We start from the raw sequence: 27,076 nt of genomic DNA on the forward strand, positions 1-27,076 counted from the left end.
CAGAATTTCTATTTCCTCAATTTTGCTTATATTTTTCTAAGAAAATCTACATTTTGTCTAATTTTCAACTTATTAGCAGAAAATTGTTTCTAGTATGATTGTACTACCTTTAGATCTTTAATGTATCTTATCTTTAATGTATCTTTAATGTATCTTATCCTCTTTTTATTCCTCAAATTCTTTATTTGTACCTTTTCTTTTTTTCTTGATCGGTCTTATCAAATATTTGCCTATTATTAAAATCTTTACAAAGAAACAGCTATTGACTTTATTACTTCTCTGTTGTATGTTTTCTGTTTCATTATTTTGTTTATTCTTTCTTCAGATTTATTCTGATTTTTTCTTAAGTTGAATGCTTAGCTGTTTAATTTCTGCCTTTATTTTTTAATATTTTTAATATGTTTTAAAGTTATAATTTGAGTACTATTTTAGCTTTATGTCACAAACCGTATTAGTAATATTTTCACTATCATTTGGTTCTAAATGATTTCTAATTTGTTACATTTTCATGACCCATGAAGTATTATGTTGAAGTGTACAGCTAATCTCCAAATGTTTATTTTTAAGCTATTGTTTATTATTGATTTCTAAGTTAATTACACCATGGATGATGGTCAGAGAACATGCTCCAATAGAGAATGTCTTTAAAATTGTTGAACTTAGAATGTGATCAGTATACATAACTGTTCAGTGTATACTTGAGAAGAATATGTGTTCTCTAATTATTGGGTGGAGGGTTCTATGTATAAATGTTAAGTAAAAATTGTGTTGTTCAAGTCTTCCATAATCTAATTTTTTTAAACTACTTATCTACTAGTTACTAAGAAAGCTATGTTAAATCTCTGTGATAATGGATTTGTCAGTTTTGCCTGTAATTCTGTCAGTTTCAGCTTTTATGTAGGTTAAGGCTGTATTATTAATAGCATACACGTTTATCAATTTATCTGTTGCTGGTTAATTGAATTTTTTGTTATTATCAAGAAGTCGTCTTTATTCTTAATAGCACTCTTTAAGGTCTATTTTGTTGTTATTAGTAAAGCTACACCAGATTTCTTTAGGTATTTGCTATTTACCTTTTTCCATCTTTTTATTTTCAATCTTTCTGCATTTTAATGATTTTGTTATATCTCCTATAAACAGTATGTAGTTGGATTTTTAAAAATCCAATCTATCCATTTGTGCATTAAATAGCAAGTTAAGTCCAAATTACACATATTATGGTCACTTATTTGGAATTATTTCTACCATTTTGTTCAGTGTGTCTCACTTTTTTCTTCTTGATTCTTTTTTTCTCTCTTTCCTGCTTTTCCAGCCTTTTTTTGGATTTATTTCCATTTTCTGTCTACCATTTATAAGTTAGAAACTTTATTTCTCTTTTAGAGGCTGCCCTTAAATTTTAATCTGCATGATAAACTTAATGCTAATCTTCTCTTGAACACAAAGACTTTAGACTCCTTTAATTGTAGTCATCACACCACCATTTACATGGTTTATTTTTCAATATTTTATTTCAATCTTATTTTATTCCAAAAATTAGACATTCTTATTACTGCTGTTTTTATAAAGACAATAATTGTTTACATGTATCTATATTTACCATTTCTTTGCTCATCATGCCTTCTTGCAGCTTCAATTTTTCCCCTCCTTCTCGAAGTACATCCTTTAAATTTGTTTATTAAATGAGAATTTATCTTTGATAAATTTAGTTTTTAATGGTCTGAGAGTACCTTTATTAAGGCAAAATAAAAGTCTAGCTAGGTATAGACTTCTAGGTTAAGTTAATTTCTCTCGACTCTTTTGAAAATAGTATACTGTCTTCAGGTTTCCATTGTTCCTGATAAAAAGTGTATTACTTTTCTATTACTATCACAACTTGAGTGGCTTAAAAGAGCATGGCTTTATTGTCTCACAGTTCTATAGGTCAGAAGTCAGTCATGGGCCTCATTGGGCTAAAATCAAAGTGTTGGCAAACTTCACTCCTTTCTGGAAGCTTTTGAGTCCACTTCCTTGCTCACTCAGATGTTGGCAGAATTCAATTCCATGCAGTTCGAGGACCAACATATTGTTTTTCTTGCTGGCTGTTCACTGGGGGCTATCCTTAGCTGCTAAAAGCTTCTCTCTGGTTTTTACACGTGGTCCCCTGCATCTCAGGACTAGCACAGGGCCTCAAATCCTTCTCATGTCACTGTCCCTTTGATACAGCTAGGAAAGTTTCTCTACTTTTAAACACTCATGTGATTAGATTGGGCCCATCTGAATAATCCTGGCTAATCTTCTGATTTGAAAGATAACCTTAATCACGTTTGCAAAATTCCTTTTGCCATATAAGGTAACATGATCATAGATTCAGAAGATTGAAGTGTGGACATCTTTGCAGTGGGTAGGGGGAGGACATTATTCTGCCTACCACAAGATGTATGCTGTCAGTCTAATTGCATTCCTTTGTGGATGATTTGGCGGTTCTCTCTGGCTGCTTTTAAGATCACCTCTTTGGTCGTCTACAGTTTTGCTGTATTTCTTGTTAGTTCTTATCCTCATGAACATAGCCTCTCCTCCATTCTTTTTTGAAATCCCTTGTAAACATATACTCGATCTTTCAAATCTGTCCTGTCACCCTCAGCTCTGTATCATAAGGCCTCATCTATAGGCATGTGAACACGTCAGCCTCATGTTCAAGCCCCATCCCTGCAAACAGTCACCCCTCAGCCATACTTGATGCCGACTGTGGCACAGTCACCCTTGGGAGGAAAGACCCAAAAAAAGAGGTCCAATCAGGCCCTAAAATAGACTTAGAGTTATTTAGGCAGGAAATGTTGGAGTTCTAGGTACCTAAAAGATGGTTTCAGAGTGAGGTGTACAGGCTCCAAATGGATACATTCTCTTGACCCTGTGGACTCTTCATTTTGTGGAGATGGGCACAGCTGGAGGAAGGTTAGAGTAAGGCCCTCTTGCCCATATCCAAGGGCAGCACCACGTGAGACAATAAGCATGCTTCTTTCAAGAGGAGGAATGTTAGTTACAATAAGATGATGAGGAGAAAGTGTTCTATGCAAGAGACTGATGATGTGAGGGTAAGAAAGGTTTGGAAATATAGAGAAATATAGATTTCAGAATAGGCAAGAGAGGCATGGTGAGATGAGCTGGCCTCTACATTGTAGAACTCTGAAGCCAAATTTGGGCACAGCCATAGTAGATTCAGCCTTTATAAGAGCTATTCTTTCTGCAAAAAAATACTCCTCTGACTCTGCTCCTGATTTGCTGTATCCTTTATTCAACTAACCCTTAAAAATTCTTTAGGTCTCAGCTTGTTTCACTTTCTTTAAAAGGCCTTCTTCCTAATCCCTGATTAATTTATCCTTCTTTTCCTTACATTTTCCAAAGAAACTGCAATTCTTTTTTTTTTAATACTCTATCACACTTGTTAAGTAAGCTATCCATAGCTGCCTTTCTGATTATTCAGGCTGAAAGCTTTATGAAGACATTTGTCTTGACCAGCATCATATCCCCAGCACCCAGAAAGTAACTGAAACACATCTGATGATCAAGAAATATTTGATAAATTAATAATTTGGCTTCATGGTGCTTAAGCAGCATTGCTTGATATGGCTGAATCTAAACAGGATTAACAGTAGAATATCGGACTCTTGATATCCTTCCATTACAAATAATTTCATTTTATACATAATTTTTCAAAGCCAGTTACACAGGTGAAGGTGATTTATTTTGATATCTAAAGCACTGTATAAGATTCTCTGGAATATCTAAAATCATACTGCTGCCCTAGTATGTTACACTATCATCATTTTAGAAAACAGAAGTCTTAGATTCTTAGATTATATACTAGAAAAATTTCTTCATGACATATAAAACATTTTTTGCTATTATTTATAGTAAAGGAGATAAAAGGACAACTTGAAGGAGAGGGATAATCCTGAAAGTGTTTTAGTTGATATTTACTCACACCAACCCCAAGAGATAAAGACAAAGATGAAGATGCTAAAATGCTAGTGGTATGTGGCTGGTGCTTCAATAACCCTATCAGTCCATATGGACAACGAGTTTGACATAGTCGAACTACCCTTTAAGTCACTGATGGTTATTATTTGATTAGTTCCTCCAAAGCAAGGCCATGTCAGTTGTTTAAATGATGTTAAGGTTAATCAACACAGGAACCACTTGAAAATTCCCCCCCCAGAGGCTGTAGAGGCAGCATCCTTGGTTTTGATGAGTAATCCTGTGGCCATACACGGGTGCAAGTCCACAAATATTGGGGCATGGCCTGCACACTACTAAAAATAACAAAGGTTTCAGGGCTGGGGACATTGTCAACCACACTGTCATGGCTATTTATGTCCCCAGGAATCAATGGTGGAGGAACAATATTTAATTCATGACCCTGACAGAAGGAGCCTGTGAGTACTTCAGCCTCAAAGACGTAGATCAGGTTATTTGTGGCAGATGTCTTCTTGACCTGACATGCTAGGTTTTTGAGGTTCTTGGTGAAATATATGCCAGCTCCATATCTAGGGTCTGATAAAAGAAAAAAATTTAAAGGTTATTATGATCTGGCAAATCATATTGCCTATTTGGGTACTAATATATACTCTCTCTCTAGTCCTCCAAATAATCACCACCTTCTGGTCCTAAGTCTCTGTAGCAAAGACACTCAAAGTTGCTCCCTTGAGACAAATTATCACTGATATCATCAATATAATAGTTTACACTTAAATATATCTAGCTTCCTTCCTTCCTTCCTTCCTTCCTTCCTTCCTTCCTTCCTTCCTTCCTTCCTTCCTTCCTTCTTTCCTTCCTTCATTCCTTCCTCCTTCCCTTCCTCATCTCTCTCTTTCTTTCTTTACATTTACTTGGGACTTAATCAAATATGGTTTCAGGCTCCAGAGCAGCACTGAACAAGAGAAATGCAATGTGAGCCACATATGGAATTTTAAATTCTCTAGTAGCCACATCAAAAAAGGTACCAAAAAAAAAAAAGGTGAAATTAATTTAATAATAATGTTATTTAACCTATTATATCCAAATGTTATCATTTCAACACGTAATCAATATACAAAATTATTAAGGAGATATTTTACATTTTTTTTGACAGTGGTCTTTAAAACACAGTGTATATGTTACATTTACAGAACATCTTAATTCAGATGAAACACATTTCAAGTGCTCAATAGCCACATGCATCTGGTGGCTACTATATTGGACCATACAGCTCTAGAGCTTCAAAAATGACTAAGACATTGTCCCTATTCTCAAAAGTTCACAAAGGGAACTCCCCACATGTAAACATAAAATATAGTACAATTTTGTGTGACAAGGAAATATTTTGAGATAAAAATCAAAGCTTTCTTTCCTACAAGTTTCTTCTTGCTCTTTGTTCCTCTACCTAATGAGCTCTTGCTACTTATTATCTCAGGGGCAAAAAAGAATAAAGCTTAGAACAAATTCAATTGAATATACACATATGGCATATATTTATCATATATAGAACATATAATTATTTTTAACAGAAGCAGAGAATATGTGACTTGAAAGTATGGCTTTTCAGAGTTAGATTTTCTGAGAGAGGAAAAAAGTTTTTTGAACCAAAATGATAAAAGCCTGAAGGATTCAGAGCATGGATTTTATACTATATATAACAGAGGAGAGAAAAACACAAGATATTCTAAGAGCAGTTTTTTCAATTCAGGATAAATGAAAGTTCTTCCTTCTACCTGATGGGAAGAGAAGAATCAGAGAGAACACTACTAGAACTCTGGGGGACTCTGAGAAAGGGCTCACTTCACTGTTCCACTCCCTCAAGAGAGCTCTGAGAGTCAAGATAGTGAAGAACAATAGAAATCTCAGAAAAACTAAAGGCACTTCCAGAGTAGAAGGGACCGTTGCCTAACTCTGCTGGGTGCGGCCCCATTATCCAGCCTGGCATCTGAGTGGAAAGTAGTAATGGCTGGGGACAATGTCTAGAACAGGTGAGGACTACCGCACACAAGACCTCACATTTCAGCTCGGAGGTTGTGCACATTCAAAAATTTTCTGTGCTGTGGAAGGGGCACATCCATGAACTGGAAAGGAATTCCTGTGGCAGAAGAAACAGAGTGCCCTGTGTAGATACTACCTAAGAGCAAAGGGGGCTAGGAATTTAGGTACAGGAGGGTGCTAATGACTAAAGCCCAGGGTGGTTTATCTAGCAGGGGACACTGAGAGGCAGAAGACAGACAGGGGCCATGAAGTAGACCAACTTCCCTCCACTGTCTGTTCCATCATCAAGGGTACTCTCAGAGAGAAGAGGAGCCCCAATTATGAGGGGCTGATACCTACCGCAGGGCACTGAGTACATTCTTTGAAAGCCAACTCTGCATACCATGTCACAGAACTGCTGTGGGACTTGCTGAAACAATCTGTGGCTCATAGGTTCCCTTTGAGTTCTCCCTTCCATCATTTTCTTCTTTTTTTGGAAAGCAGCCATGAGAACCTCATTGTCTATCTTCTCCACCTATAACCCAAGAAAATGAAAAACTGAAAAAGAGATTGGAGCACTGCTACTTGAATTAATTGTCTGATACACTGCTTCAAAAATGAAAGCATTTATGTGCATATTATTTTGCATGCAATTTGCTTTTCATGTGAAGTTGCATAAGAGTCTCTCCTGGCCCCAACTCTCTCTTACTTTGACTTTTATCTTTTCAAAATTCCCTGTCCCTTCCTTGAAAATTCACTTAATAATAATTCACTAGCAATCACTATGTGTAGGCACTGGCAAATGAAATGGACCACAATGTAGATACCATCTTTGCCCTCTTAAAGCTTATAGTTTAGTGAGAGATAAAAATAGGTAAACGATTATAATGCAATGTGATAAATGCTATTCCACTTCTTTTCTTCTTCTCTTTTTTCTTTTTTTGCTTCAAGATAGTCAGATAGCTTTTTCCTGGGTCTTGATCTATGCTTCTGCACATCCTGACATCATTTCTAACTCCTGATTCCAACTATACTCCTCATCCCTGCCCATGCCTGCCCTCCTTTCAGTTTTATTCCTGGGATTCCCACTTAGTGAGCAGCTAGCTAAGAATCATCAGCAAGTTAGTTTTTCTTTTGGCTACAGAAACAAATGGATTAATAGCAAAATAATAAAATCTTTCCCTTAATTACATATACCTTTAAAACCTGCAAACCACAGTGTTCAAACTGTTTCATTCGATCCCGAATTTCTTGAGTAAAAGGTGTTAGACATTTCTGAAACTTATTTTTTTTCATTTCATCTTTTGTTTTGGGTTGCTGACCAGTCCATTGTCCTAAAAATGAGTAACAGAAAATTTTTTCTCAATGTTCTGTGAGAGGGAAAAGCTTTGTAAAGAAATTTAATAAAATAAATTACAGAAATTTGGAGGAACGGATTAGCCAGTTTAAATTGTACACCTCATATGTTTAGGACATGTAAGGAGAGCTATGATACTGTGAGAAGTAACAGGATAAAATAGAGGGTTACTAAATTTGTCCTCAGATGGTTTGGATTATGAGGCTGAGGGGATGAAAGAAAAAAGGGCATTAATACATACTCCCCCCATCAATACTGTAATGATAATATATAACTGTGTTGCTCATAGGAAATGTTTGTATTTCCAGTCAGGATGCCCATCAAAAAAAAAAAAAAAAAAAAAGACAGGCATAAGAAAATGTTAAGGAATAATGGAAGACAATATGATATTTATAGCCCACTTCAGGGTTTTTAAAGAGATTTCTTATATCTACCTCATTTGATCATTATACCGCCACCAATAAAATAATTAACACAATTTTACAAATAAAGAAATTAAAACTCAGAGACTTAAGTGACTCATCCAATGTCACACAGCTTATAAGTAGAGATCCAAGATTATAAACCTGGCTTTCACCAGTGCTTTCTATAAGGGGCAAGGCAGAATATTTGGTATATATATATATATATCTCACTCAAATGCAACTACCCAACTAAAAATAGCAAAATTAGGAGGTTAATAGTTTATCATGTCATGTCTTTCTTCCCTTCCTTCCTTTTTTGTTCCTTTCACCCTTCATCAACTTCCTTCCTTCCTTCCTTTTTTAAATTCAAGAGACAACCTATTATTGTCCAGAGCTCCTTATTAGACTAAATATACAGGTAGACAAACAGAAACTCTCCAAAAGGCTTACTTTCTTTCAGTTTATTTTCAGTTTGACTTTAGACCAAGTATACTAAAATGACCTTATCCCCAGCACATTATCTCATTGAGTGAGCTCAGTTTAACTACAAAAAGCAGATGATAAATCTGGAGAAACTCGTTAGAGGGCCAAATTGTAAATCTGGAAAGCAGGAGGGACAAAATTCCATAGCAAAGGAACTCCAAAGCCAGGAAATTTCAAGGGAAGAGACTATAAATTATATCTGGAAAGGATCAGCTCACATTTATGTAGCATAGTATTAAATTCAGTTGACTTACGTTCAGCAAACATTTATTGAGCTCCTATAACATGCCAAGCGCTGGCTGAGCGCTGACGCAGAGATCCTCAAACTCCTGCTATCAGAAGAGCTCACAGGAAGGATTTAAAGAGCAACATAAAAGAGAGAAGATATCTAACTTCTATTATTTAAATTTTATTGTTCTGATGGATAGTTGATGTTCCTTGTAGTAACAGCTCACTTCAAAATTATTCATTTTGCTAACCAAGATTTTAATCTGATTAAGAGAGAGCGAGTCTGAATCTCTAAAACACTGCTGTGGAATAATATGTTTAGTCACCAGCTACTAAAAATGCCACCTTGCAGCAGAACAAGGGACTTACATGACTAAATTGCCAGTAGCTGGGGGGATGAGTCAACCTTACAAATGTGGTTCATTTAAAGTAACGCCACAAGCTTTATAGGAGATCAATATTGCTTTGTCCATTGTTCTCTTGAGAAGTATCAGCGTCAGTTTACATAACCACAGTCATTACATTTCACTAAAAATCATAATCTTGGGTCTCATTGTTGTATTATTTTTGTCCATTTTTTTGACACTGAGTTTTCTGTGAAATGTGGATACAAAATTTACTGCAAACTCCCACTCACTTTGACCATTTCTGCCTAAACTATTTGTACAAACACCTGGTGAAAATAAGATGTCCTTTGAAATTTTGCATCTGAAAATCTTTACTAAATCCATTCTCCATATTATAACCAGTGATCTTTCTAAAATACAAGTCTGACCTTATCTTTGCTTAAAATCCTTTAAGGCTCTGCATTCGTTTCAAGAAAAACTCTAACTTCTTTCACGTGACTTATAAAGTCTTGCATAATCTAGGCCTTGCTATGATCTGATTTCTTGAAAGTTTCTTTCTTGCCTTACTAACTTCTACTTATTCTTCAGTTCTCCATGTATGACACTTCCTCTGAGAAGCTCTTCTTTGTCCTCCCAAGTCTAGGTTAGGTGCCTCTCTCAGGTCCTCCCAGAGCACTTTCACCCTCCTCCTCTTTCACAACCCACCCTGCTTACTTCTCAGCATCCTCAATTAGATTTTGAATGAAAATAATGTCCATCTTATTACTGTATCTCCAGCATCTAGGACATTGCCTGGTACATATCAGAGATGCAATATATATTAGTTGAATACATGAATGAAATAGACTCTCTCTCCTAAGGTGGTGTTTTCAATGGTATAATTTCCTAGTTAGCTCTAGGGCTATGTTAAAAAGATCTCAAAGTCCCAGTTACCCTGATGAATTTTGCCTCATTGAATGGGTGATAAGTGTACTTAACAGTATCAATGAATAATTTATTTTGGTGAGAAGGCTCAAAGAAGTAAATCTAGGGTTCCCCAGGCTTCCAGCAACAAATAAATGCAATAAAACTCAATTAAAGAAATTAATCAAGTAGAATGTGTCTACATTTGAATGCTCTATCTACAGAATTAAAGATGTACTTTTTTTCCCCACAGCCTGGGAGTAGGTTACCCTAGAACTTTCTATGTAATTGCCACTTAGGCAATCCATGTCACCATAAGTAAATCCAATTGTGTGTGCGTGTGTGTGTGTGTGTGTGTTCATTTACTAATAATTAACCCTGCTGGTAGAAGGAGAGCCCAAAAATGGTTATAAAAGTTTATGGCCTAACACAAAACCAATACGGTTTCTCTTTCTCTCTCTTACTCTATCTCTTACACACACCCACATACACACACACACACACACACACACACACTCACAATCACACTCACAAGGACAGCTGGGAGAGTGGACTTTCCAACCTAATAGAAAGTTACTCACCTAACAAGTTCCAAAGGGCTTGCTCCTTTTTTCTTGCCATTTTCTCTTGAACTTCACATAGCATATGCTCAATGTTTATAACCACCTCAACAATGTCAGCCTGGGCTCCTTTAATCTCTAAAATTGCCTTTTCCTGGTCAATAATCTCTTTGATAGAGACCCTTGAAGTGTTCTGAAGCTGAGACAAAATGTCATGTTCCTTTTTCTCAAGGTAGAGGATATGATTATTCTCAATGACATGCTTGTCCTGGGGGGTCAGTAACCTTTTGATCCACTCTTCGGCCTCATTCATCTTTTCCAAGTTGGATGTCATCAGATTGATGGCAGGAGATTTAGCCTTGAGCCCATTTTCTCGTTTTTCCTCTCTGGTCTCCCAGGGGGCTGAAAAGACCATCATAAGCAACCACAGAAGGCAAGTGGGTTTTAAATCAGAGCAGAACAAAACACCAGGATATCATCACTATTGTCAGCAGTAGCAGCTTTGATTAAGCTCTCTGAGAGTTGTGCTGGGTACGAAGAAAAATCTAAAGAAAATCTAAATGTATAGTTTACAGTTTCCTAGAGAACACAGTTTATCTTGTAAGGAATTGGTTTTATCATGTCTTGTCCCTGTTATGTTGCATTTATCAATTCACAGATGAGTTCACCCTACACGTTAATCAACTTGACCAGCAATAAAAAGTAGTGAACTTTAGCTACGTGGATAAATCTAATTAATATATTTTGAGGGGAAAATATAAGTTGAGCACTTATTATGTTCCAGGCATTGTTCTAAGTGCTTTACACATATCATTTTATTCAATCCTCACAGCTCAATGAGATAGATACTATTTGCAGCCTCATCTTACAAATGAGGAAACTAATTCTGAGAGTTATTAAGTGGCAGCCAGGAAGTTGGTAGGTGTGGGCAGTCTGACTGCAGCGCTCACACAAGTCTGCCTCCCAGTGAGTGATCTCAGGACCACAGTGGTGATTCACATCTTTTACTCTAATATAGTAGTTCAGTTGTACCAGGAGCTATGACAAAGTACCAACACAGACCCAGAGGCAAGAAGGGGAGGATGACCTCCCTCAGAGTAAAAACAAAAACCAAAGTTTTATACAATACTAAAAACTGATGGGGACAGATGAATGGGGGATTGGTTTCTTAAAATGGAGACATAACATTTTTTTTTTTAAGTCTCGTTCTGCCTGGGACCTTACATTACTTTTTAGAAGAAAATAACAATAATTCCTGATTATACTTCATTTATCCATCATTATCAGGAAAGAAGAATTGTTCTTTTAGGTAACTAAATTGTTCAGATCACTAAAGGATACTTTTCTAACACCAAAAACATTTAATTTTAAATATTTATTAATTAAATATTTCTAATGGAAACACACTCCCCTGCTTTCCTAAAAGGTTTTACTTTTCCTTGATAACTTGATATCATCACCATCAGTCATTATTAATCTCAACTATTGTCTTATGCTATATTTCCTTTACAGATGTCCTCAAGATGTACTGAAGTAAATGATAACACCTGGCTCCACTATTCAGATTAATGACATAGACACATTTGTCTGTTCCTTTTCCATATTATCCTCACCCTAAACTCCTCCTACCTCGCTCCTCTAGATTCATTCCCAAACATCCACTGCACTTGTTTCTTTCTGTGGGTTTTCTTCACTTTGGGTGCCCCACCCCATCAACTCTGGCCACTGAAAATCTTGCCATCCTCAAAGCCCAGCTTGGAACTGTATCATCCATGAAACCATTTCTGATCCCTTACAGTCAGAAAGAATCTCTCCTTCCTCTGTGCCACTTGGGGACTTTGTCCATCCTCTCATTCATTATTTATCCCCTGGCCATTTAATGCTTTGCAACTGACGGAAAATTTTTACATCTATAATCTCTAATTATTCTCACAATGGTCTGTCATCATCATCATTTTATAGATAAATATAAAAAGGCTCATAAGAGACGCAGTCACAGACCAGAGCTCTTAAAGTTCCCCGTTCTTCATTTCCAGCATTCCTGGGTTACTGAGCATTCATAAGTAAACCTGTCTATTTAAGGGTATAAATAAATCATTTTGATCCTAATGGGACATATCCTAACAGTTTCTATTGCTGATTGAATGTCTAGTGTTCTTAACATCTATAGAATACTATACATTAAAAGACGATTTCAGAAGTACACATTCTAGTTGTCATGAGGCAATTCCATCTCAGTCCACTTAAATTCCACTAAAGGAATAGAGTTATTAGACAAAGTTAATCCTTTTCTAGCCCCCAACAACCAGAATTGGTTTAGTTCAGTAACAAAATTGGTTAGTGGGCATTGAAAAACGTATGTGCTTGGCCCAGACTGAGTTCCTGAATGAGAATCTGCAGAGTTGGGGCTTATACATACTTTTGTTTGTTTTTCTAAAGTTTCCATCATGATCCCAATGATTACTCAGGCTTGGTAGCATTGAGTTAATCCACTTATTATCTGGTATTACTGAGATGTATTTTCTATAAGTATTAAAAGCGTTACCCCATTTCTGCTACTTAAGAGCAGAAAAAGTGCTGGCTTAGTAAGCTTGAGAAGGGCAGAACTTTTTCTTAGAAAAAAGCTGTAGATAGCGTTTGTGAACTATCCACACTGAGGGTTACCTACTGCAATGTAGTCTCTCTCTGTTCATGTCCTAAAACACGGTCAGGTATAGAATAGGTTATTATCCAAGCAGGAGCACAACAAAATATATTTGGCTTATTTATTCTTCTCCCCTCCGTTAGTTAAGATGATCAAGAGTATAATAAGCCTATGGTGGGAGACATTGGTTCTAGGTCTGTAAATTTCTTACTTACCCCTGTTACTGCTGAGACTCTGCAGTTTGGACTTAGCCCTCTCCATTTCAGTGCTGAAAGCCTACCAGAAGCAAAACAGAGCAGAGAGTCGTAAGCGAGGCATTTGGTCACTGTCATCAAAATCCCTCTCTCCACCTGTACACACCACACTTTACCTCACCCATTCTGTCAAACTCCATTTCTACTGCCACAAATCTAAAAGCAGACTTTAGGAAAGTCTTGGGCAACAGCAACTGCAGCACCACAATCACTTAGAACATGTAGGGGGGAAAAGTATAGGAAAAATGGAAAGAAACTCAAAATCTGGCATCAAAAAGAATTGTATATTAAAAGCAAAATATTATCACTCATTTGTTCAACAGATATTAATGCCCTGCTTACTGCATGTTAGACACTGAACTAAAGGTGTGGTTATGTCACTGAAGTAGAAAAATATACAGGCCAATGCTCTTGTAATTAATAAAACATAAACTCATTTTTTAAAAATTATACACACAATGCTTTCTCTGTAGATTGAATAAATATCAATTCCTGTAAAGTGTTTATATTGTACCTGGCACGTAGTAAACATTTAATATGTTAGCTATTGTTGTAATTATTATTATATGACAGTCTGTGGACAAACATTTGTATATTCTGCCATGCAGATCCTTTAACATGGTGTCTATTTGAAAAAACTCATCTCTCCTAGGGTTTGGAACCACCATATCCAATATCTTCTTTTTTTAAAGTTGACTCAGTTGGCAGTTATTACTTCATTGAAAAGATGGTAGATGATGAGGTAAAAACTAAATTTTGCTTTGCATCTGAACTTTAACAATAAAATTTCTTAATCTGTAGGACACTTTCTTCATGAATTATATTTGCAGCTGCTATTTCCAGAGCAAAAGGCTCTTGATCTTACCATAGTGTGTATATGGAGAGGTCACAGCAGGGAACTTCCCTGCGCTCCCCATCTAAGAACTTGGAAATAAAACAAATGAGATAATATTATCTGCTGATAAATAGACTCAGAATAGCTGCCATATGCAAAATGGATAAAAATCAACCCTCTCCCAAAGTCACTTTAAATGTCAGGATGTATTACAGGGTTAGAAATGAATTAGGCAAGCCTTTTGAATTGAATGTGAAAGAAAACTGTAATTTAATCAGTATCAATAACTTAGAAGAATATGTGGATAACAAGCAGATGGTCTGCAAAGAGTTTGGAAAAGTAGATTTGGCAGTTCTTCTAGCTCCATCCACAAATGACCAACACCTAATGGGAGGGATGCTAGTAGTGTGTTCCTAGAGAGGTGTTCCTTATTCTGAGACATAATATCTGACATAAGGTATATATGCAATAAATATTTGTTAAATAACCAAAAGAATGACTATCCACCACCATTTACATATACTCAGCTCCAACCAGAGCCCTTATCACCATGAAATACTGGTGGACACCAGTATTCGACTAGCTGTGTGTATATTATTCTCTGGGCTAATATGTTTTCCCATTTGTAAAATGAAGATGACGACAATGGCTTCATCACAGGATTGGGGGGAGAATGATATGAGACAGCGTGTTAGCACAACACCTGATTGACGTAACACATGGCAGCTATTTTTATTCTTAGTCCCTAAGGGAGACCTCAGACTGTGGCTGATATTTCCTACTTTTGTTGAACTGCCATGTATGAACTTTGAATGAACTATCTTTTCTGGATGTGGTTAATTCCTTTCGTAGGGATATGGTGTTTCAGGAACAATTCAAAGATGTAGTCATGACACCTATCTAGGCTCAATGATACTCCTCTGCTTGGGAGAACTGGTGAACTTCATTAGAAGGACAGGATGATTCATTTTGTCAGGAAGGTGGGCTACTTCATTGGGTAATTTGGCACCAGCTTGCAGGTCAGCTGTGGATGAGACACAGCAGCATACTGGAGCTGGCTGACGGCGGTTCACGAGAGCCCATGTGAACATCTCTTCCCAACTCCACCTTCAGTGGTGTCACATTGATAGTGTGAAGTCAGCAATGAAAATCAGCAAATACTATAAACCTCCTTGTGTCTAGTCAGACAGCAAAAGGAATAAGAACCCTTACATTTGTTCCAGGAAAGAGCAAGCTAGAACCAATATGTTTATTTTCCTGTAGGGACAGATAAAATGGCAGACACTCACATGGAGACAAGTTGGGTGGTGGGAAAGTGAGCAGTCAGAGAACTAATGTTCAGAGCCCTCTCACTGCCAGGCACTCAACGAGGTTGTTTATACCCCAAATCCAGACACATGCCTGAGAAGTCACACTAGTACTTCAATGTTGCTGTTAGCAGAATCAAAAACTTGTATCTTTGAAACCTATTTAAAGGTGCTTTTTCTTATCTCATTTCTTTTTTATTCTTCCTTAACTTCATTAAAGTCCTTTTTAAAAATACCAGCCAAGTGAGAATAAAACAAAGAGATGGTGCTTTAAAGGCAGAACAGCACAGCAATATGTACTAATTATGCTGAATATATCAGGGACCTATTCACATATGAACAGCTCAACTTGATCTGACCACTCTAAAACAAAAAGCTGAGATGAAGTGAAAACTAAAGAAGCTGGACACAAGATCTCTGCACTCAGACACATAGACACACTCCCCTGCATACATGTCCCTTTATTTGTGTTAGCCCACAGCTGATTTTCCTCTGAGGTCGTCTATAGATGAGTTAAGAAAGAAGAGATTGAATTTGAGGGCAGTGCTAGGGACATGGCAAAAGTAGCCAGATATACCTTTGCTGTTAAAAAATTTATAATCTAATTGGGAAAAAAGATAATAAACAATTCATTTAATTTTGTATTCATTTCAGCATTCAGTGAATTAAAGCTCATTACAACCAACATGACAAGCTAATCTTCATGGAAGTCTTACTGTATGCCAGGTCCCATTCTAAGTGTTTTACATGTATTAACTCATTGAATTCCCATCACAGCCCCATAAGATGGTAGTTATTATCCTCATTTTAAAGTTGAGAAAACTGAGGCACAGTGAAGCAAGTTAATTTTTCCAAAGAAGTAGATCGATTGAAGAGGAGAGGACAAAGAATTTGTTTTAAATACATTGGATTTAAGACGACAGTAAGATAGCTAAGTAGAAATGAGAGAGGGTTGGGGATATTGGTCTGAAGTTGGCTCTGAAGATAGGACTCTACAGAATTCATGGCAGAGGTTTAAGAATAGTTGTGCTCTTAGAAGAAGAAAGAAGAGGGAGAAGCAGAGGACCCACATTGAAACTAGGAGGTTGCTTACCTTTAAGGACCAGAGAGAAGAAGAAATGCCAACAAAGGAAAAGAGAAAAGCTAAGTAGTGGGGTAAACATGGCTTCTATAATGGCATTCTTCGCTAAGTCAGAGGTGGACAATTTGTAAAAGTTAAATTTCACCAAATTAGAACATCACCCTCCATATCTTATATTAGAGATACTAAACAGATGTTGTTGAATAAATGAATGAATGAACGAATGAATGTAGGACATTTCTAAGATATTCACTTACCTTATATGTCTCAATTTCTACAGGAAAGATCACAAACTTTACAGTCAATTGTTTTCTATGTTTGCAGGCAAACATTAGAACTTCATCAAACATAATCTTTGCTGCTCGTTCCTTAGACACACCAATGTTTCCAGTCCCAAGGGCAGGAAAGGAAATGGAAGTTAAAGTTAGCTCAAGGCATTTTTCCAAGCACTTCCTCACTGCATCTTTCAATCTCTGTAGGAAAAACACAAATTTAAGATGAGCCTTCAAGTCAAAAATAAAATTTTACTTACCCCTTGATCCTGCCCATATTTTATAATGCCAACCTCCACTCTCCCTCCGGGCCACATCCATGCTTCCTCAGAAGGCAGGAAAGGTCCCACTCATTACAGCTATAAGGTTAGATGATGAAAAAGAAAAGGGCTTGGAAACTGAAGTAATTGAATAGATCTTTTTGTGCTATTCAAGACATTTGGGTACCACGATTTCTCTTAGTTTACATAGTCTTGCTCATCTTCCCAGGTCAGAGAGCCAACCATCAGTTTATCCCCAATCATCTGCCACTTCCAGGCCAACAAAAAGAGTTTTTGGTAGTTTAATAAAGGAGGTTGAGGTTAAAGTAAGTAAGCAGCATTTATTCAATGTCATTAAGCTCTGTCATGTAATTTCTTGGGAAGTGCTAGTGTATTTGGCAGATTTATACTTTCCATCAATATTTCAACATCCAAACTGAATACTAATACAGGACAGTTGTCTGTGGAAGGACCTTGGAAAAATAGAGGTAGAGATGATTGCAGGATTAATTTGGGATTAGAGGGCCCTGTAGCCAAGAGAGGACCAGAAATAGTGACAAAATGAAGACAGACAAAGGCAGGGGGAAGACACCACAGGTAATAGATTTGACTGGAATGGTTCTGGGAAAATGGTGAAGGGAAATCTCAGATTCTCCTGGAATTTAACAGCTGGAGGGAAATATGAAGAAACTGAATCTCAGGCCCACTTAGGAAAAGAATAACGTGTGGTGCAGACTAAGGGAGCCCTGATGTTCCTGTGTCTATTCTTGGTATGTCCACTTAAATGTGTTAGGTCATATTTTAAATCAAACTTCTTAAGATAACTGTGACAACAATAGTTACTTGGTATTTCAAGTATGTGCAAGAGTGGTAAAAAAATGGGGACTATATCACTTTACGATGTTTCATGAATGTAATGACATGATAAAAATTCAACAAACACTACAGAGACTATGGGACTACATAAAGATAAATTTATTTTGACCTTACCATATCTGTTCTAGAAGATTCTGAATCCCACAATACATGGAATACATATTGACAGGACAATTTAAATCCTTTTGTGACCAGTACCAACTGGGAATCCTGAGACGTCCGAGGCATGTTTTTTTGAAATTCCCGTTCTATTTCATCCCCTGCTTGTTGTAGAATTGATTGTGACACAGGACCAGCTCCAAAATAATGACTTGGAGTTACAGAATTAACAATTACATCTGTCTGAAAAGGGAAAAAATGAACAGGACCCATTGTTAAATTATTTGTTGTTAAATTATTAATTAAATCTTTATTTCCCTGAAAGGCTTTGAAAAATATTTGTGAAGATTCTAAATCCACAAAAATAGCAGTTAGTAATGGATAGAAATTCATATTTCCAAAGAGCGATCATTTGATCAGTCTGCTTATCCTATTCAGTAATTAGGTAAAATGTGTGGATGATACAATTTTTATTGCAAACATCTGTCAGCCCCTTGCTGGTTTATACCACCACCACCACCACCCCATTCCCAGATTCTGAACATTCCCTGTGATTTATTTTAACCCATAACCCATTTAGGAAAAAAAAGTGCAACTTGCTGCCAGCGTTAATATTACATAAACACACTCTTGAGGCTGAAGCAAATCTAACTGGTTTTCAATGTGGAAATAAAATATAAAAACTGTTCTTGGAGTTATTTCTAAACAGAACTTGTCTCTAATCCTAATGTAACAGAAATGTATACATAAATCGGATTCATCAAATAAATCTTCGTAGCTTCGGCTGACAGCTACTCCAGATCGATGTTAACTTCATGCGTAGGAATGCTACATTTTCTAGGATTTGACATTTTCAGCAATCGAGAATTACTATATTTTGTAAATGGAAATATCACTGCTAAAAACAGATTGCTATAAATAGAATGATGTCATTTGTTTCCAAAGACTATTCATATACTAGAGCAATGCGAAAATAATAATAAAAGTGAGATATTTCATAGCAAACTTTGGGGGTAAGGTTAGGACTATAATCTGCAAGTTATCTTGGGGTAAACGCAGCAGCAGCAAGGGCTGCTGGCAAGTATTCTTGGGGCAAATGGGAAGTGGGTTAAGATTTATCAATAAATAGTTTCATTACCTGCCCCACTGTCATCACTTTTTGCTATTTTTGTGTGAATTTTGTTTGTGTTTTTTTTTTTTTTAAACAGAGTAGAAATAAAATTTCTCAGGAAACTTCAACCTCCTAATTTTTTTAAGGTAAGTGGTACATAGGTAAAGAAAGTACAAATGAGACAAAAATGTCTTCAGTGAAAAGTCAGCCTCCCTCTAGGTGGGGTCCTGAGATCCCTCACTCATTCACTTATGCTATAGGCAACCATTTTTACCAGTTTTTCATCTGTCCTTTCAGAAATAGATTATAGGTACACATGGGATATATTTTAATTACTATCACCTCCTAGTTAGCTCTCTGAGCTGTGCTAAAGGGGTTGCATCCTTCTTTCCCCACCATGGCCAAATCCCCCTAAATCATCTGATGGCTTTGGTTCCCTTTGGGGGTAACTTAGGTACTTCTCAGAGATATTAATGAATGCTTCACTTTGAAAGTGCATTCGGAATTTGCAATTGGGAGCACTGGCATCCTTTAAAAAATTTCAGGTTCCTAATGTTCTTAGTAGTAAATAAATACAATAAAAAATTTTAGTTAAAAAGATAAGATATTCAACTAGGATGTTTCCACTTTAATTTTAAATTGGCATATTAGTGACTGATCATATAAATATTTTTTGTGAGGGGTCTCTTCAGTCTTCTTTCTAATTGTCTTGCAGGCAATAATTGGTATTTTTTCATTTACAATTAAGTCTATTTGATTGTGGCCACAGGAGAGTCTTAAGTATGACATCACTGATCTGGAAAAGGAAAAGAATATAGCCTTATATTCTTTCTCTTCCTCTGCAGTCCCTGTTCCCCATTGCTCCCTTCAGTTATTCATCAATAATTTGCTGAACATCTAGAAGAAGCATGCCCAGCCAGGCTGTGGGGCTACAGAGATGAACAAGCCATGATCCCCATCCTCAAGGTGCTCTCTGCCTTGCAGGGGAGCCGCACTAACACAGAAATACCTAGGTTTGCTGTTACCTTGATTTCCTTTCTTCTCTGTCAGGACCCTCTCTTTTGTGCCCAAGGAATCCTAGCACAGAGCCTTATACTCAGAATACAATTTACAGCTCTACCTAGGTCTCCTGACTGGTCCAGCCCATTATTTTCAGTCCGTTAATTCCTCTATGTCTCTTTGATCAAGTCATTCTAACAACCAGGCCTCTCCTCCTGCCAATTCATATTTACCATAACTTGAGATGGGATTCAAAACACACATCTTCCAAAGTAATCTTTCTTGGTCCACTCCACTCTACTCTTGTTACAAATTTACATATTCTTAAATATTATGAATTCATGTTGTATTAAGACTTTTTTGTTTACTATTGATAGGTTGCTTCAGAAATGTTCAGATGGTCTGTCTCCCAATGAGATTTTTCAAACAGAAAATTTTTTACATAAAAAGAATATAATAGATTTAAAGTTCCTTGGAAACAAAGATTGTTCTATTTCCTCCTGGTGCCTAAGAATAACAATAAAAGTTATAAAAGCCCTATTCTAAGCATTTTATGTATATTGTTTCTAATTCTAAGATACAAGTGCTATTATTACCTTCATTTTTTGGATAAGGAAATCCAAAAGATAAAGTAACTCGATTCCATCACTCTTTAGTAAATGGCAAAGTTAGTATTCAAATCCAGATGATCCATTTCTAAAGTCCATACTCTTAACCGTAACAAGATTAAATAGTAATTTGAAATAGTATATACTCAAAACATACTTGATAGGTAATGAACAGTTCAGGGATCCCCTCTGGTGGTGCAAGAGAATAGAAACAAAGACTTACTTCCTGCAGTTCAATTCGGCCCTGGACAATATGGGCAGTCAGGTTGTTCGTAACCATTGTATTGAAAGGAGCAGTGGCTTCTTGATTCTCCCAGGACCTCAGCTCGTTCATCCCCAGGATGCTTTCTGAAGCAGATTTAAAGGCAGCAACAGTAGGGTCTTCATTGCTTACCAGGTGAATTTCTTTCAAATTACGTGTCCATTGTACCTCTTGCAAATATAATCTGATAGTTTTCACAATGATCTGTGTACACAAATTCAGAGGGAAGTTGAAAATCCCAGAGCTCAAGGCTGGAATTGCTATTGTCTCAAGGCACTCATTGTGAAAGATGGCATAATCCAGAATATTTTTAATGGCAGTTTGCAGTTTATGGAAGCATCTCTCTCTATCCGCCGAGGCCCACCGAGGCCCAACAGCATGCATAATGAGTTTGCAGGGAAGCTTCCCTGCTCTTGTGACAGCTATATTACCAGTTGGTACTTTACCATGTGTGGAAACGATTCTTGTGCTCTCCTCTTGGATTTCTTGGCCGCCAGCTTTCACCAGGGCCAGGGCCAAGCCTCCCCCATGCTTAAGATCTTCATTGGCTGCATTCACCACAGCATCAACAGCATGTCTGGTGAGGTTGTCCTTCCAGACAGATAACGTTAGCCCAGGAGTAAGCATTTTTCTGAAGACTTGCAGAGACTCACTGTTACGTTCCTGGACTGGAGAGACCAGGGTAGACATACAGCCAAATTTATCCTGGAGGACTTCACACAGCTGATGCTCATTCTTTTTTAAAATTTTGAGGTCATCGTGATTAATGGGTATTTGCCAACTATAGTTTTCTCCAAGAATGTCAGTCTCTGGAAAAGGAGAGAAGATTAAAAAAAAGAAGAAGAAGAAGAAATGAGCAAGGGTTCCTTTGAAAAGGATGTAATTCCACTTCACGTCAGAAGACTGAATTCCCTATGTGCAAAAGATAGATAAACTTCTAGTCTCCTTCCTGATTTTCTTTCTCACCTAGACATGTAATTAAACAAAGGATATCCAAGATTTTTCAATGGTAAGTCACCCATAAAGAGCTTAGTCTTGAGGCTAGCGTACAGTAACTACTCCATGAGTGGTAGCTACTATGATACAATGATGGTAATGAGAAAACTGTATGGGGGTTCATGAGTTCCAAAATCTATGTAAAAATGGTGAGTGTGGGAAGAGTCATGCTTAAGACACAACAAGTATTAGAAATGACTTAATTATGAGTCAAAAATACAAGGAGGCTTTATTTATAAATTGTTTGCTTTTGTCAGTGTCTTAGTCTGGGTTTTCTCAGAAGCAGACTCTGATATAAGGATCTGAGTATAAGTTTATTTTGAAGGTGATCCTAGAAAACACCAAGAGCATGAGATGGGGAGGGCAGAGTAGAAAAGTAAGGCAGGGAAGGGAAGGAAATGAATAGAGGACATGTTATGAAGCAAAGGAAGCTTAACTCCACTGGGAGACAGTGTGTCTCAGAGTTATACCACCAGAAGGGTAAAGGAGCTGGGATATTCATCCAGCTTCTATCAGACATTGGTCAAGGATGCTCCTGTGAGGGCATGGTCCAGCAAATGGGTAGAGTGTCATACTCTAGTCTCGTAGCACATTTTTAGTGGAATTAAAACCGATTGACTAAAAACTACTTACTCTATGTGGCAGAAAAGAAGATATGCAGCTCAGATCCCCCTTCCATGTGGTTATAAAGGAAGGAGTATGGTTAACTAACAACCTCCAGTTGTTAGCCATCTCAGCTTTCCAGCCAAGGTCATGCTATCAATGACTAAGCAAGGCCATTTTTGTCCATTGGGGGCCTCCCCTCATGGGCAATCTCAGGCTGGCAGAGTTTTGCCAGATTTTCCTAACAGTCTGATGGCTCCACCTGCCAAATTTGGTTTCTTCTCTTTTCCTTTCACAATAATCCTTTCGTATTCGTAACTCCATCTCAGTTTACGCTTCCTTGAGAACCCAACTTGAGACACTGTATTTCATGGAGTCTAAGGCATCATTATTATATGCCACTGAAAAAGGAAAACCGATGCGAATTAAACGATGGCACATTACTGATTGATAGGGAAGAGCTTTATTTCAGAAATGTGGAAAAAAAAATGTGCCTCTTAAAATAGGTAAAATGTGGTGATGAATTATATTTTACTTCAACTCCCATTTCTAATTTGAGCCACCTAGAAAGATCTCTGGTGGCTTCAATTACCTAAAAGAAGTGGCACGTGGTCTGTGTGTTGGTTGAAAATCTCAAGGGCCACCCCTAGGATTAGGCAAGCTCCGTTTGGCTCTTACAGCCCTTGTTGGTTAGCGGGTCACCACTTGTGACCAATATCAGTCCTAGGGCTTTGGTCAGAAGAGTCCCACATCTTGTGGGCAAAGGAAAGGATCAATTAGAGCCCCAGTGTGGCTGATGCCACACTACCTCTGAAGCAGTCCCCCTTCTGAGGCATGTATTGGGTCACCACAAGGTCCTGCAATCACGCACCTGAGCACTTGTGGGAGAGACAGTCTCCTTCTGTATTCCCCTTTCTCCACTGAGGACAGAAATGAGCTAAGATTTTCTGTAACAAGGCAGGGAGTGAGGCAATCCTACCTGATTTCTCATTGTAAGCTGCCGTTCCAGCACCCTGTGAAAAATGAGAGTAGTTTAAAAAAAAATTGAAACCAAACGACTACAGATTACTGATAAGAAATACAGCCTAATAAACACAAAGCAACAGAAACTCTGCTAAAAGCACTGGGTTTGAGGGGGAAGAGGAACACATTTGTTTGTTTAATCTGTATACCTGAAACTCTTAAAATACTAAATATTCTAGCAAACATGGACCCTACCTCATTTTCCTAGAGGTCAAAGAGTTTCTAATTCGGGATGAACTGAAGGGCTAGAGATTAACATTTGAAAAGACCCAACGATCACAGACCAAAATGACCAAAAACTTTCAGACAGGCGTCCAGTTTCCAAAGGCTAGGGGTTTTTCTACATAGAACAGAAAACATGGGGACATGAGCCTCATCAGCTATATACCTCCTCATCTACCAGTAAGGACCCACTTTCAGTTGCTTATTTCATGACACAAGCCTGAATGTGGAATTTTACAATTAAACAAATGAAATGTCATTTTTCTGTTCCCTTATTTTTATTCTTCCTCCATCATCCTCCTTCCCACCCCATCCTGCAAAAAAATCAGAATTGTTGAATGAGTAGAACAAATCAAAATGATACTGAGATCATATTTTAAAAAAATCATCCATTCTCATGGTGACTCTGTTGATTAGATTAACATTTTCTTGATTCCCATCTCACATGGCACAAGAAAAAAACTTTTATTGGGCTATTAAAACCAAATAAGAATGTCAAGTAAAACTGAAGACCCAGATTTCTTGCTGTTATAGGAAGACCTATTCATGTGCTGAACAAAGTTCATGATTTATATATTTATATAAAAGTACTTTTACCTTGGGAAAGTCCATTCTCCAGGTCCTTGGGGGTCTTTAAATGTTTATACTCTGTTTTGTGTTTCCGAGCATAGACCGTTGTTCCCAAATACAGTGTCCCACTTCTAGGAATGAATAGAAAGGATGCAGTAAGCATTGACCAGCATCTTAGGGGATTTGCTAAGAATATGCCATAGGAAGATAAATATGATTTCTGATCTTGAGTAGTTTTTAGTTTTACTGATGAAGATGCACTATTGTTTTGCTTCTGTAGTTATTGTTTACCTTCTGTCCTTTACAGAGAGGTTCCAACTGAAACTGTAACGGCTGCTCAGAGAAGGGAAAGAGCCATGCGGGCTACAGCAGGTAAAGCTTTACAGAGAAGGTAAGACCTGAGCCAGATCTTGAAGGATGGAGCAGATTTTTACACAGTTAGAAGAGAATGACACCAAGTGGTAAGACTGAGCTCAGTATTCAAAGAACAATGAGGAAAAACCAGCCTTCTTAGTGAGCATGAAGATCTCCGAAGAGTGTTTGAAGAAAGGGAACTGTACTTATGCCTGTCAAGGGTGTGTGTTACTGAGTTTGTGATAAATTCCTTGATTGAATTAGAAAGGGGACTATTTGGTTAAAAATCAGAATCTTTGGAAAAACATATTTTAACGATTTTCAATCTACTGGGTAGGAATTAAAGACTTAATTTTTAGGACACCAATGATGAAAATACTTGACACAGTTACCTACATCTGTTGCCCACTTAGTTGCCATTAGGCCTCTGAAATGATTTCTAATGCCTTTACAATTCAGAAATTTTGTACAACTATCTAGAGCATCAGAGCACTATTATTCCTACGTTTCAGGAAAAGCACCAAGTCCAGTACAATCCTGAAGGACGAGAACAAGATGCGTTTTTGCCTCCAGAGGGCACTGGTGTTTTCACAAAAGAAGAAAGTCTGTTTGCTTTGTCTGGGGGCATCCGGTGGGCTTTTGCTTTAGATGGTGTCACACTTGTTTTCTTCTTTAGACCAAGCTTTAAAGGCCTAAGGATAAACATGGCGGGTAGGGAGTTAATTAACGCCAAAGAAATTAGAAACAAGGAGCATATTGCCCAAAACATTCAATCCCTTCCATTTTAAAAACAACACCAATTAACAACAAAAGCCTTCCCAACTTTCTATCTCTAGTTCCTACTGTGTTCTTTTCTCTGCATAGGCAGCATGAAGAAGTTGATTCCTCCCCATCCATCTGCCTCTTCAGTCCACTGTAGTGGGCTCCAAAATACATTTATGGCGATTTAAATGTATTTAATTTTACATTTTATTGTTTGAATAGATATTATGTTTACTGGTTCAAATTTAGAAAGTATACAAAGCTCCCTCCTACCCTAACTGCAGAGTCATAAAGTTGACGCAGATGTAATTCCGATAGTACTGCCAAATTACTCTCCATAAAGACTGACCCATTTCTAGTCTTACCAGCCGTGTGCAAAAACCTATCTCAGACCTCCCTGCCACCATTCAGCCCTGCTTGGAAATGTATCTTCCACATGGTTGTCAACACCATCTTTTAAAATGCACATCTAACATGTCACTGTCCTGTTTCCCTCGCTCACAATGCTTCCCTTTCTCCCGACTGATCTTCAAGACCCTTCACCATCTAGACCTGTGCTGTCAAGTGTGGGCCATTAGCCACAGGCAGCTCTCGAGCTCCTGAAATGTGTCTAGTCCCATCTGAGTGAGGTGTGATGGAAATATGAGATAGATAGCAAAGGCTCAGTATGACGAAAAGCATGTAAAATATCTCATACTGTTTTTAACATTGATTATATGCTGAATGATTATTTTGGAATACACAAATGATTTAAAAATTTAGGATATATGGAATTAAATAACATTATTCAAACTAATTTCACCTGCTTATACTTTGTAAAATAAGCTATGTGGCTCTCGTTATATTTCTACTGGACTGCACTGATCTAGACCCTTCCTCCATCATCTCCCTCACCCATTTCATCTCCTCCAAGGCCCCATTACTCCCTCTCTGCTTCAGATCACAATGACCCCTGTGCTTCAGATGCTCCTTCCCCCTCACCACACCCCCTCACACTCATATACAAAATTCTCTACGATTCTGCTTCACACTTCCTCTTGGGGGCCTTCAAGAGATTTGCTTCTTTATTAACAAGTCCGCCTCCCTTTACGAGCCTGTAAGGTCTGCGGCCTTCACATTAGGCTTTGTTTTCTAGAACACAGGGCAGCATATAGTCCAGTACTGTTAGCCAAATCAAGGAATGAGGGCAGGAAAGCCCCAAGAGCCAGTCAAAAAGATAGAGGCTGCAAAGAGGTAATAATGGGCGATACATAATAACGCAGGTGAACAATTAAAAAAATAATAATAATGTAGGTAATTAATATGAATTCAGAATGTAAATTACATTTTAGCTCCATATCATAGTAACAACAATAATGTTAAAAGTAGTCACGCACTCAGGATAAACTTTCTTTGACTTCGGCACCTGCCCCGTTTCATTCTCACCCCACCCCCAACCCTCTGCCCGCAGCCCCTCAGGAGAGGACATGCGAGAGCCTCGGGGGCCCATGGTCCCGGGAACGCGGGACTGGACCTACTCACCTGGAGTACCGCAGCAGGAAAGGCGGCCATGAGAGGACGAGGAACGGCTCTGCCGGGAACGGCTCTGCCGGGAACAGGGAGGGATCTTGGGGAAAGCGAAACTGAAACTTTGCGGCCCAAGGCGACAGGGCGGGATCCACCCCTGCCCCAGTCCGGGCCCAGCAG

General features: G+C 37.8%; 1 protein-coding gene across 2 annotated transcripts; it reads right to left on the bottom strand.

The window, feature by feature from the left end:
• Positions 1 to 1,486: 1,486 nt before the first annotated feature.
• Positions 1,487 to 27,045, bottom strand: PARP9 (poly(ADP-ribose) polymerase family member 9). 2 transcript variants are annotated; one of them, XM_039843190.1, is made up of 11 exons: positions 26,912 to 27,045; positions 24,302 to 24,405; positions 23,439 to 23,472; positions 20,822 to 21,669; positions 17,896 to 18,123; positions 16,631 to 16,846; positions 13,112 to 13,172; positions 10,274 to 10,654; positions 7,168 to 7,304; positions 6,331 to 6,505; positions 1,487 to 4,530 (listed from the first exon to the last, which is right to left on the bottom strand). In XM_039843190.1, exons 2-11 carry the CDS (start codon positions 24,314 to 24,316, stop codon positions 4,157 to 4,159), a joined length of 2,469 nt encoding a protein of 822 aa, XP_039699124.1. In that variant the 5' UTR covers positions 24,317 to 24,405; positions 26,912 to 27,045; the 3' UTR covers positions 1,487 to 4,156. The 2 variants fall into 2 exon arrangements, with proteins under 2 accessions (XP_039699124.1, XP_039699123.1); XM_039843189.1 differs by having other exon boundaries at positions 23,331 to 23,472.
• Between the last annotated feature and the right edge of the window lie 31 nt (positions 27,046 to 27,076).

Source organism: Pteropus medius, unplaced genomic scaffold, assembly GCF_902729225.1.
Source record: "Pteropus medius unplaced genomic scaffold, Ma_sr-lr_union100, whole genome shotgun sequence".
Taxonomy (NCBI): Eukaryota; Metazoa; Chordata; class Mammalia; order Chiroptera; family Pteropodidae; genus Pteropus; species Pteropus medius.

Excerpts from the sequence above, each read along its gene's own strand:
- PARP9 (XM_039843189.1), bottom strand. Across the intron at positions 21,670-23,330 it reads TCTCTCCCACAAGTGCTCAG|AGACTGACATTCTTGGAGAA; the intron begins GTGCGTGATTGC and ends CTCCTTTTCCAG. Across the intron at positions 10,655-13,111 it reads GAGTCTCAGCAGTAACAGGG|CCCCCTGGGAGACCAGAGAG; the intron begins GTAAGTAAGAAA and ends TGGTCTTTTCAG.